Source organism: Nannobrachium achirus (assembly GCF_963921795.1).
Source record: "Nannobrachium achirus genome assembly, chromosome: 1".
Lineage (NCBI taxonomy): Eukaryota > Metazoa > Chordata > Actinopteri > Myctophiformes > Myctophidae > Nannobrachium > Nannobrachium achirus.
The window spans coordinates 59,902,329-59,915,615 of record NC_137810.1 but is presented as its reverse complement, the minus strand read 5'-3'; the positions used below and the strand labels follow the sequence as shown (position 1 = coordinate 59,915,615).

At 42.6% G+C, this 13,287-nt stretch overlaps 1 protein-coding gene across 1 annotated transcript in view; it reads left to right on the top strand.

Moving 5' to 3' along the window:
* Positions 1-13,287, top strand: part of LOC308302077 (myosin-7-like) — a gene marked incomplete at both ends in the record, with an annotated part of 43,095 nt that overhangs the window by 18,287 nt on the left and 11,521 nt on the right. The window contains 11 exons of the mRNA XM_080746263.1: positions 331-454; positions 1,116-1,252; positions 1,346-1,601; positions 1,901-2,143; positions 2,391-2,567; positions 3,664-3,809; positions 3,929-4,019; positions 8,667-9,056; positions 10,492-10,618; positions 11,274-11,392; positions 12,434-12,630. Of these exons, the coding sequence (XP_080602389.1) occupies positions 331-454; positions 1,116-1,252; positions 1,346-1,601; positions 1,901-2,143; positions 2,391-2,567; positions 3,664-3,809; positions 3,929-4,019; positions 8,667-9,056; positions 10,492-10,618; positions 11,274-11,392; positions 12,434-12,630 (2,007 nt within the window). The remainder of the gene's footprint in view (positions 1-330; positions 455-1,115; positions 1,253-1,345; positions 1,602-1,900; positions 2,144-2,390; positions 2,568-3,663; positions 3,810-3,928; positions 4,020-8,666; positions 9,057-10,491; positions 10,619-11,273; positions 11,393-12,433; positions 12,631-13,287) is intronic.

Here is a 13,287-nt window from a genome sequence, read left to right as displayed (position 1 = left end):
ACAAATATTTAAGATGTTGTCGTGAAAATAGCAGATCTACAAGCTCACAACACGATGCAAAGCGACGTGTTGTGAGCTTGTGGTTATATAGTGGTTAATGTATGTTTTGTAATAATAATCAAAATCTACAAAGTAACTAGTAACTAAAGCTTTCTAATAATTGTAGTGGAGTAAAAAGCACAATATTTGTCTCGAAGATGCAGTGGAGTGGAAGTGAAATGATTGAAAAGTGGAAATACTCTAGTAAAGTAACTCGTAAAGTAACCTCCAGCTTCTTCTCTAAATTGATGTCCTATGATTTTAAATGTCTTCTTACCATGTTTGATTCAGATACCGTATTCTTAACCCAAACGTCATCCCTGAGGGACAGTTCATGGACAACAAGAAGGCATCGGAGAGACTGCTGGCCGCCTTGGACATTGATCACATGCAGTATAAGTTTGGACACACCAAGGTTTGTATTGTAATTACTTCAGTATAGAAATGTTTCTAAACACTGATTTAGAAAGAAGGTATTATACTAGGAGGAGGATTTTTCTCCCCCCAAAAAATGTACAGAAAGAGTTAAATTAGTTTTGTTTAGTAGTAAGTATGCCTGGTTGTCAGGTGGGTGGTGACCCAGCTGAAGTTAGCCACACCCAATGTGTTGGGTGAAAAAGGGGAGGGGATGATTATATGATGTCATTTAATCACTGTTTTTGGATCGGCACTTTTGACCCACAAGGTGTCAGCCTCCAGGAAGAAATCCAAAATACAAAGGGAATACATAATTGCTCATAACAACCACACCAGGGGGTCTAATGAAGTACTGTCAACCTCATAGACACATGAAAACCAGAAAAAGAACTATGGCACCACCTCTTTAAAGAAAGAGGTTGGGATATTTTGCATATAGCCTCGATCAGGACATGTCAAATTCAGAGACAGTGGGCCTCTTTTCACACAGGGCTCAAGGCTGCATTAAATAACTATTACATCTCACATATTTTAGAATGTTGTTGTCATGTTTGGATCCTTCCTGAATATCTTGTGTAGTACGGATATTCCACTTGGAAAACATTTTATTTTTCTGTAAAATCTTTCTGTTTACAATTATCATCCTCTTTCCATAATAGGTGTTCTTCAAAGCTGGTCTCCTGGGAGTTCTGGAGGAGATGAGAGACGACCGTCTCGCTCTCATCATCACCGGGATTCAGGCCAGAGCCAGAGGAATACTCTCCCGGCTGGACTACCAGAAACTGGTAGAACGCAGGTATATACAGTATAAAACGTTTCTCAAAGCAAACAGCTCATACTGTAATAGAAGGGGGAATATTACTGACAATCAACTGTTTCTATGAAAAAGGGATGCCTTGATGGTGATCAAGTGGAACGTACGTGCCTTCCTGTGCGTCAAGAATTGGCCCTGGATGATCATGTACTTCAAGATCAAGCCTCTTCTGAAAACAGCCGAGACCGAGAAGCAGATGGCGAACATGAAGGACGAGTTCAACAAGCTGAAAGAGACTTTGGCTAAAACCGAGGCCAGAAAGAAGGAACTGGAAGAAAGACTGGTCACCGTTCTCCAAGAGAAGAATGACCTGCAGCTCCAAGTCCAGGCCGTGAGTCAAGTCGTATCAAATCAACACACGTCACATAAATATTCAATAACTTATTGTTTACAATTTACTAAGTAAAATGTTTAAATATTGATTATTTTATTTTTGTGTCCTGCACACAAAGTGCCCCCAAACCTTATAGGTTTTTAAGACATCATTTTACGCTTACGTTTGTGTTGTCTTCGCTCCCGAGCTTGACAAATAAAATATGCCACTACGAAAGCTCCTTTCTCGAAACATGTCTCAAGTTTTTCATAATCACACTCAAGGAAATGACCAAATACTTAAAAAAAAATCTATAGGAACAAGACAATATCTCGGATGCCGAGGAGCGCTGTGAGGTTCTGATCAGGAGCAATCACCACTTTGGGGCCAAAACCAAAGAGCTGATGGAGAGACTGGAGGACGAGGAGGAGATGAACGCAGAGATCACCGCCAAGAAGAGGAAGCTGGAGGACGAGTGCTCAGAGCTGAAGAAAGACATCGATGATCTGGAGCTCACTCTGTCTAAAGTGGAGCGGGAGAAACACGCCACGGAGAACAAGGTAACGTGTAGGGATGGGACGATGCGCGATTTTATCGTTTATCGCGATAAAAAAACACTCACGATAATCGTATCGTGGAGATTTAATTCATTGTGATATTGTGCTCCGTCATGCACTGGGATTAATTCACCTTTTATTTGCTGAGCTGCATATCCGGGATATAGAATAGCAAGAACTGTCTGACTTCCGTGTCTACATAAACTATTGCCACGCCAAATTAAATGTTTTTACAACAACAACATTACAGGTTAAATGCATGACTGAAGAGATGTCAGCGTTGGACGACACCATCGTCAAGCTGACCAAGGAGAAGAAGGCTCTTCACGAGGCCCACACGCAGACCCTGGATGACCTGCAGAGCGAGGAGGACAAGGTCAACACCCTGACCAAGTTCAAGGCCAAGCTGGAGCAGCAGACCGACGACGTGAGTGTTTCAGTCAGCGGTGGAAAAAGTACTCATGTGAAAGTATCAATACTGCAGTATAGGAAATGCTCTGTTACAAGTACAAGTCCGGAATTCAAAATGTACTTCAGTAAAAGTATGAAAGTGTTGGCATCAAACTATACTTAAAGCACCAAAAGTAAAAGTACAAAATGTTTGAAAATAGCCTAGGTATAAAATATGGGTAGTGGATTAATGTATGTTTTATAATATAATCGCTTATGTAACTAAGGTTTTCCAATAATTGTAGTGGATTAAAACTAAGTACAATATTTGGATTTGAGTGGTCGGAGACAGTATGGACAGGCCTTTAAGTTAAGGCATAAGAGCTGGTACTTAGAGCCCAGAGACTCCCACATTCTTATCACCATGAATTCAAGGCTTTGTGCGCTGCGTAATTGATAGACCATAAGTAATTTTTTGGGTGAATACATTTTATTTATTAAGAAGGGAATATCTTCTTTGTAAAGGTGACACAACAAGACACACAAAACATTCCTTGGGGTAGAAACAGCCCCCATACAATTATTGTTTAGTGATGAGTCATCACTTTTCAAAGTTTTGTGGGAGCCCAAGGAATGTTTTCCGTGCAAAACAAATGCTTTCAGAATCATTCAAAACCCCTAGTTTGACCCCTCACATGCTACTTAAAGCATATTTATTTTGGTGTGTTTTATCTTGTATAGTTAATTTAATGGGACTCCAACTTTCAGCAGCTGTAACTGATTCTCCTAGGGAAACTGAATTTCAGTCTTTGTGGGATGTGTTACTAGACACCTTTACAAACGCATTGGTGAAGAAATGTTTTGGTAAGGAATTTATTCCATCTTTTCGCAAAGCAAAGCCCTGCTTCATCATACAAGGCCGTCGCACAAAAGTAGCGAAAACAGCAGATCTACAAGCACACAACGCCTCGCGGTGCGAGGCGTTGTGTGCTTGTAGATCGGCTGTTTTCACTAGTTTAAATCATTTTTAAAATGATGAATACAAAACAAACGGTTTTGGACATACAAGGTTTCCACCCGACAACGACGATATGACACTATTTCTGAAGACATTCCCTTCTTATATGTTTCAGCTGGAAGGATCACTGGAGCAGGAGAAGAAGGTCAGGATGGACGTGGAGAGAGCAAAGAGGAAGCTGGAAGGAGACCTGAAGGTCACCCAGGAGAACCTGATGGACCTGGAGAACGACAAGGGGCAGCTGGAGGAGAAGCTGAAGAAGTACACGATTTTATATGACAATCACACAAAACATTACAAATCTAATCTGATCTACAATAGTTTTACAAAAAGGCAGAGGTTTACATTAAAAGTATAAACACATTTTTCTTTTTTTATAGGAAGGACTCTGAGATGTTCCAGCTAAACAGTAAGGTTGAAGAGGAAAAGACTTTGGGAGCTCAACTTCACAAGAAACTTAAGGAGTTGCAGGTAACTATGAATGTAATATAAAATGCCATGATTGCATGTATAACCAGAAAATATAAATTGCTTCCCAGTGAAGCACAGAACTCTGCCACGGTGGCAGTAAAAACAAAAATCACACCCGTGTGAAGTGGAGCTGTGTGTGTGTGTGTGTGTGTGTGTGTGTGTGTGTGTGTGTGTGTGTGTGTGTGTGTGTGGATCATGTGTACCGATTTTTGTGACATTTGAAGAAAATATGTAGGAAAAGGAGCAAAAAGTGTGTTTTGGAGAAAATTCAAGATGGCGGAAAATCTATCATGGCGCAAATGGGCGTGGCCTATATGGGGAGATGCGTCATGACCCAAGGAATCCAGGGAAAAAATATTTTTAATTTTCCGACCTACGGTTCAAGAGTTACAGGCCAAAACGTAAAGTGGGGTGTTATGGCGCCACCATGCGGCCAAATGACACAATTATTTTTTATTTAATCCTTGAAATCATTATGAACCTCCTCTCCAAGTCTTGAAACTCTAGCCCCTATGGTTTGCGAGAGACAAATAATTGAATGTGAGTTTTTGCGATTCCCATTATAAGTCAATGGGGAAAATTAATTCACTAATAAATTAATATCAATTAAACTATTGAACCTTTCTCTTAGCAAGTTACTAGCCCACGATTCCCGAGTAAGCCGGTCGATTTGACATATGGCGCGAGTGTGTGGTGGCAAAACTGTGGGACTAGTAGCGTGCCGAAGTTTAGGAAGTTCAGGCTACATACAGACACAGACAGACACACAGACAGACACACAGACAGATAGTGCGGTATGCTATGTATTCCTGTAGGAATTGTTTGCCAAAATTGATTTTTTTGCTGTTTTGGCTTCTATAGGGACCAAACTATCAGAAAATGACGGGGGTCAAATTTTCAGACCCCTCCCTCATTTCCTGGGGGTGGGTCACTTCAGTTTTGGCCCTTTTCGGCCTTGTTTTCCCAATTTCCCATAGGATTTTTTTGCCCAAATGGCTTTTTTTGCTGTTTTGGCTTCTATAGGGACCAAACTATCAGAAAATGACGGGGGTCAAATTTTCAGACCCCTCCCTCATTTCCTGGGGGTGGGTCACTTCAGTTTTGGCCCTTTTCGGCCTTGTTTTCCCAATTTCCCATAGGATTTTTTTGCCCAAATGGCTTTTTTTGCTGTTTTGGCTTCTATAGGGACCAAACTATCAGAAAATGACGGGGGTCAAATTTTCAGACCCCTCCCTCATTTCCTTGGGGGCGGGTCACTTCAGTTTTGGCCCTATTCGGCCTTGTTTTCCCAATTTCCCAAAGGATTCTTTTGCCAAAATGATTTGTTTGCTGTTTTGGCTTCAATAGGGACCAAACTATCAGAAAATAATGGGGGTAAAGTTTTCAGACTCCTCCCTCATTTCCTGGGGGCGGGTCACTTCAGTTTTGGCCCTATTCGGCTATGTTTTCCCAATCTCCCATAGGATTGTTTTGCTAAAATATATTTTATCTTTTGTTGTTTTGGCTTCTATAGGGACCAAACTATCAGAAAATGACGGGGTAGACATTTTCAGACCCCTCCCTCATTTCCTAGGGGGGGGGGGGGGGGGGGGGGGGTCACTTCAGTTTTGGCCCTATTCACCTATGTATTCCCATAGGAGTATTTTGCTAAAATTGATTTCTTTGACGTTTTGGCTTCTATAGGGACCAAACTATCACAAAATGACAGGGTTCCAATTTTCAGACCCCTCCCTCATATCCTGGGGGGAGTACTTTACAGTACTTTATACACAACTTCACAGTATATTCTGAGAATATTCAATAGTTTAGGTAGGAACAGTTCAAGTGAGGAGGATGGGGTAGCATTTATACTTCTGACCTGTTATTATTCTAGTCAAATACAGGATCTATTCATGATCACTGTTATCTATGTCCTCCCTTAAGGCTCATTCTCACTGGGCCAGATAAACAGATACAAAAATATCTTTCTCCATTCAAGTGGATGGTAAGATACAGATAAAAGAAAATATCTGTCACAGATATTTTTTTATCTGTGTCTTTATCTGTTAATCTGGCCCAGTGAGAATGGGCCTTTATACTGTTGGCAAAGTCTCCAGTCCAGTGCCATAGCACTTGCAGAGACTGACTGTCCCTTGCAACCTGCTTTGCACCCACATGTGATGAGCTCAAGTATTGCCTTTGGAGCAGGGAGGGCAAGACACCTGACTGGAACATACCCTCCACTCTCTGAATTCCACCAATTCTCTTCAATTGGTGGAAGCTCAGGGCTCAGGGCAATTGGAGATTGGTGTCAGCAGCCTCTTCAATGTGTGCACCTCCTCAAAATCATGTCAACAACGAGCTTGAAAGAACTGTCCCTTGAGAAATACTCAAGCAGTCCCTGGCCTAACACATGTCAACTTCTCCTTGGTTGATCACACAGTCAGGAGTTCCTTGATGGACATAGTGAGCTTCATCTCTGGATGAAGACTTTGTGTTTTTCGACTGATCCATATACCTAATATTACCTATCAAAGACAACTTGACCCTCAACATAGCCAGCCATCATCGTTATGATGCGTTTGTTGAATGCATCCTGAAGATCTGACAGCTTTTTGTCTTTTTCATGTTCTGAAGCAAACCCATGGCATCAAAAATAAGAACTTTGATAGAATAATCGTTCTCCGTCAGATCATGCTATGGGACACATGGAAGATCTTCCTACAGAGCATCGCAGTGAGGTGTCGGAAGCAAGCTGGCCATTCATATTTACCATAGGGTTTTTCATTATCAGCCACAAAGTCGTAGCAATTCAATGTACACTTACCGCTAGGCTGGTGGTTGTAAAATGGTTCCATATGCTCCTGTAGAACCCCCGAGTATGTATGCAATCACTCTAGTTTTAGTAAAAACACGTTTTAATCAAGATCGCACGGAGAAGAACTGCATTTCCCATACTGCTAAACGTAAAAACGACGTCTGTGATTGGTCTAGCTTCTTCTTCTTTCACATATCTTGCGGTTACCGCGGAAGTAGCTTACTGCCCCCTGTCTTCCCGGCAGATTATTGCACGTCAGCAGAACTCCCGTGAGCGAATACGTTCTTTTACAAATATGATGCACTAGTTAAAGATGACGATAAGAAAGTCCACAGAGATGACAATCACTACATTTCAGGCCATATGCTGGCCTGGATAACTAAACTGAGCGTGATTTAACGGCTATATTTCAGGAAACAACAACAACATTCGCAAAGCATTCTGGGAGTGTAGTTTCCGCAATTTTAAAAATAATGATGTACACAGTCTTGTACCCTGCCATTTTTTTCAGCTTTCGAATTAATCTTTGCATTCAAAAAAATGTGAATATTGTCATGATTCCTCTCCAGCCGAGGTGGCTTTGTCCAAGGCTTAAAAACGTTTAAATAAATACTTTATGAAATGTCTATGCAAGAAATTAATGGAGAAAACACTTCCGACACCAGAGTGAGGACGGGGTGGGGCTTCAACTGCGATGCTCTACAGGGGCTCTGCCCTGGCATCTTCAATTGCATGCAAAATGTGAACCCCCTCATTTTCGGACAGTTTGGTCCCTAAAGAAGCCAAAACAGAAAAGAAGAAAAAAAAAATCTATGGGAATATAGAGCCGAATAGGGCCAAAACTGAAACCCCCCCTCCCCGCCTCAGGAAATGGGGGAGGGGTATGAAAATTTGAACCCTGTCATTTTCTGATAGTTTGGTCCCCATAGAAGCCTAAACAGCAACAAAACAATTTTAGCAAAAAAAAAATCCTATGGGAAATTGGAATGCATTGCTGAATAGGGCCAAAACTGTGACCCGCCCCCAGGAAATGAGGGCGGGGTCTGAAAATGTCAACCCCGTTATTTTCTGATAGTTTGTTCCCTAGGGAAGCCAAAACAGCAAACAAAACAATTTTTGCAAAAAAGTCCTATGGGAAATTGGGAATGCATAGCTGAATAGGGCCAAAACTGAAGTGACCCGGCCCCAGGAAATGAGGGAGGGGTCTGAAAATGTGACCCCCGTAATTTTCTGATAGTTTGGTCCCTATAGAAGCCAAAACAGCAAACAAATCAATTTTAGCAAAAAATACTGGGAAATTGGGAATACATAGCCGAATAGGGCCAAAACTGAAGTGACCCGCCCCCAGGAAATGAGGGAGGGGTCGGAAAATTTGACCCCCGTCATTTTCTGATAGTTTGGACCCTATAGAACCAAAATCTGCAGAAAAATCAATTTTGGCACAAAAATCCTACAGGAGCTGTATTTTGGACATAGCATACCACACTAAGACCCACACGGCCACGTATAGGGAGCCTGTGCTTCACACAGCTCCAAAAAACAAAGAAACGGGTGATAAATGGTAAATTTATATAGCGCTTTTATCCAAAGCGCTTTACAGAGATTGTGCATTACATTCACCCATTCACGCACACATTCATACACCGGTGGCGGAGGAAACCATGCAAGGCACCAACCTACTCACAGGGAGCAACTAGGGGTTCAGAGTCTTGCCCAAGGACCCTTCGACATTCACTCAGGGGGAGCCCGGATTCGAACTGGGAACCCTTCGGGAACCCTTCGTGCTCTAATAGCGGTTTCTCTACCCCTGAGCTATGCTGCCCCCATGATAATGTCCATTGTATTTCCAGGCCCGTAATGAAGAGCTAGAGGAGGAGCTGGAGGCAGAGAGAGCTGCCAGAGCCACGGTGGGGAAGCAGAGGGCCGACCTGTCCAGAGAACTGGAGGAGATCGTGGAGAGGCTGCAGGAGGCCGGCGGGGCCACGGACGCTCAGATAGAGATGAACAAGAAGAGGGAGGCAGAGTTCCAGAAGGTCCGTCGGGACCTGGAGGAGGCCACGCTGCAGCACGAGACCACCACCGCCGCCCTGAGGAAGAAGAGCGCGGACACCGTGGCCGACCTGGCCGAGCAGATCGACAACCTCCAGAGAGTCAAGCAGAAGCTGGAGAAGGAGAAGTGCGAGCTCAAGCTGGAGCTGGACGACGTGGTCTCCAACATGGATCAGGTCGTGAAGGCCAAAGTGAGCCAAAGTGGTGAAATCTCGATATTTCTTCGTCCCATTAGTGGGACGTTGGGGTTAGGTTTTAGGGTTAGGTTTAGGCAGGGACGTGCAGAGAATGTTAGAGGCAGGGGCTGACATTTCTAAAAGGGCCTTTTGGTGAAAATATCGTAAATAGCCGACCTCCAAGCTCACAATGTCTCACAGCACGACGGGTTGTGAGCTTGGAGGTCAGCTATTTGTTATGCTTGATTTCTACACATTTCTTGATTTCAACATAAGATGCTGCATTCAAGTTCAGGAGAGTTTGGACAAGGCAATTCTCTTGAATGCTGCCTTCAGGTATGGCATGGAAAGAGGGGCATTTGCATTTCTTTCACCATAGTGAAAACTGCATTCATGGTCTGGAGAGGGCACTTTTTTACAGACAGGGCAGGGCAGTGACGTTGAACTATCGAACATCGCAATAACCCTATACGCTCCCAGTCAAAGTTCCTAATGGTGTAGCACAGTGTTTCTCAAACTTTTACATTTCAAGGACTCCGCTTGAGTTACAGATTTGTATAGGTCAATTTAACCCCCCCAGGCCGGCAACAGTCCGCCATTCCGAAACACCGCTATTCCGAAGCAGGGTTAGGGTTAGGTTTAGGGTTAGGGTTAGGGTTAGGGGTAGGGTTAGGGTTAGGGTTAGGGTTAGGGTAAGGGTTAGGGTTAGGGTTAGGGGTAGGGGTAGGGTTAGGGTTAGAAGTCAACGTTCGGAATAGCGGTGCTTCGGAATGGCGGGGTGTAACCCCCAGGCCTAGGATTATTGAATGCTTTAACCAGTGAAAAATAGCAGATATACAAGCTCACAGCACGGCACCGAGTGCCGCGCTGCGAGCTTGTAGATCTGCTATTTTTGAAAAAGTCGTGAAAATGTGTGCAAATCTTTGAATATATGTATTTTTAAAGCGTTAGAACATTTGTAACTCAAATTTTGCTCCTGGAACTAAATATTTTGAGATGGGGGTCCGTGGCCAAATACATATCATTTTGGGGGTCCTTCACATGAAAAAGTTTGAGAACCACTGACATAGTAGTCTCTCAAGAACAGACTAACTGAGCTCCAGTTGAAGTGAAAAGGACCTTTTCTTTGACGCTGGCCGGCCAGATTGCTGACACAGAAACACAGGTTTTTCAAAAAACCTTAGAAGCATTCAAAAGACACTTATAGAATCGGGTCAAAATTCTAATTTTCACTATTTTTTCAAAAATAGCAGATCTACAAGCTCGCTGTGAGCTTGTAGATCTGCTATTTTTCAATAGTTAAAGCAGTCAATAATCCTAGGCCTAAATGGGCTAAAGGAACCCACAGAGACGGTGGAATGAATCCACTTTGAGAACCATTGGTGTAGCAATCGTTTCATGTTCAATTTCCCGTCGAGTCGTGATACATTTGTGTAAATATTGTTTTCAGACAAGCTTGGAGAAAATGTGCCGTTCTCTGGAGGATCAGACGGCTGAATACCGAACAAGAGCAGAGGAGGGTCAACGCTCCATTAATGACTTTACCGTGCAGAAAGCAAAGCTTCAAACTGAGAACGGTACGACACTGTTAAAATGGGGTCATGATAAAACAAATGTGAAAAATGCTCATTCAGGAGGTTGAGTTTCATTTCAGTCACATATTAAATGTTGCACAGTAAAAGGACTGAAAGGTGTTTGGCTACAGGCAGTGTTGATTTCGTCGACTAAAACTATGACTAAAAATGTTTGTCAACTGCGTTTTTTTCCACTGACGAAAACTAAATAAAAACGAAATAAAAACTAAGCTGTGATGACTAAAACTAAGACTAAGTATATTGACAATTCCGTCAACAAAATAAAAACTAGACTAAAACGTTAGGGAGGGACTAGTGGAGAAGAGAGTCATTTTATATTTGGTTGCTCTCAGGTTTTGCATGCTGAAAATAGCAGATCTATTGCGTTGTGAGCTTGTAGATCGGCTATTTTCAGCACGCAACCAAGTGTAAAATCAGTCATTACGATGCCATCAAGGTCTGCCAAAATACATTTCAGTTGACTAAATCAACTGTAGATGTAGTCGACTAAAATCGTATATTTAGTCAACTAAAATTAGACTAAAACTAATACTTTTCAGGTGACTAAATCATGACTAAAACCAAAAGACATTTTTATTCAAAAGACTATGACTAAAACTAAATCAAAATTTGCTGTCAAAAACAACACTGGCTACAGGTGAGCTGACCAGGCAGATGGAGGAGAAGGACACTCTCATCACCCAGTTGACCAGAGGGAAGCAGTCATGCACACAGCAGGCTGAAGACCACAAGAGACTACTGGAGGAGGAGGTCAAGGTAGAATATGCTTCAATTATGCCACCTTTCCTTTGCCACCATGTCTGAGCTGCGTGTATCTATTCTGCATCCAGTTTAAGGCAATACCCAAATTCAGAGTGAACATTTTAACGCTAATATTTGCTTCTGGGGGTCCCTGGAACAAAGTATTTTGAGATGGGGGTCCGCGTCCAAATATAAATCATTTTGGGGGTCCTTAACCACTGATATAGGCCGATTCTACAAATTTCTTCTAAATCCTAACAGTTTTCTGAAAAAAAATTATGTTGTTATATCAGTGGTTCTCAAACTTTGTCATGTCAAGGACCCCCAAAATGACATGTATTTGGCCGCGGACCTCCATCTCAAAATAGTTTGTTCCAGGGACCCCCAGAAGCAAAGATTTTAGTTAAAATGTTCACTCTAAATTTGGGTCTATTCTGCATCTAGCTTAAGGCCCAAGACCAATTGGGAAACCCACACACACTTCAATTACATGGTATTCATGGTAGTTAGAATGTCATGTTTCTGGAACTACCACACACTCATTCATACTGAAAAAGGATTGGGGCTCAAAAAGACTAATCTTTATTAAAACATTTAATGTTTTTCTTCCTTTAAATAATGCCTGACTTCTGTTCATATAGTCTCACACAGAAGTAGCAAAAATGATCCATCCCACAAGCTCACAACGCATCCCGTTTGTAGATCAGCTATTTTCTTTTGCCATTTTTGATTGGTTAAGTGTGTCTGTGGGTTTTAAAATATTGAACCAATGCAAAGTATTAACAACAGCTTTTAACTAAATAATAAAATAATAACTTGGAGGGGTATGATATTGGATACATCAGAACATAGTTTCCATTTACTGAAAAGCAATGCTCGGGCTTCCACACCGACATGCAATGGCAACTACGTGTATATAATATAGTTTCTATAGTTTCTATCTGTGGAACTAGCACACATGGGCCACCAGTTGCCCATGTATGAACTAGTCTATTGGGCTGCTATGTTTATTCATAAACCATTTACGTCTTGTTTTCCCCCCACCCAAAAAAAAAGGCAAGGAACGCGCTGTCCCACGCGCTGCAGTCTGCTCACCATGACTGTGACCTGCTCAGAGAGCAGTATGACGGCGAGCTGGAGGCCAGGGCGGAGCTGCAGCGGGGCGTGTCCAAGGCCAACGGCGAGGTGTCTCTGTGGAGAGCCAAGTATGAGACCGATGCCATCCAGAGGACCGAGGAGCTGGAGGATGCAAAGTACGTTTGTTTTACTTATGTTAAAGAACAACAGGGACGTGCTGGCCATTGGGAAAAGCGGGACAACTCCCGAACGGCCGGTTCATTCCCGGCCGGTCCAGGCCGGCCATTAGGAAAAAAATTACAAATAAAATGTCGGCCTTCGTTCCATTTTGGGGGCTGGGTGGCCAACAAAGTAAATCGTCACTGTCGGGCAGAAACCTCGTATCTCCAAGTTTCAAATGTGTAGATTTTTTGCGCAAAGCAAAGCCCTGCTTCATCATACAAGGCCGTCGCACAAAAGTAGTGAAAACAGCCGATCTACAAGCACACAACGCCCAGTCGCACCGCGACGCGTTGTGTGCTTGTAGATCTGCTGTTTTAATTTAGTTCAACTATATCATTTTAAAAATAATAAATACAAAACAAACGGTTTTGGACATACAAGGTATCCACCCGACAACGACGAAATATAACTCATGTAATTGGCCCACTGGCTTGTCACTTTGTTGTCATGATCTGAAATGGCAAATCTTAGAGTAGCAGCAGCGCTACAGAGAGAGATCTCTTTCTATAGCGCGCAATGAGGGCCTCTAACTCTTTTTCCCAGGCTGAATCAGGGGCCCAGCATGTCCCTGAAGAACAACTTTGTTTTTTTACAACAAGAGTTCATATTTT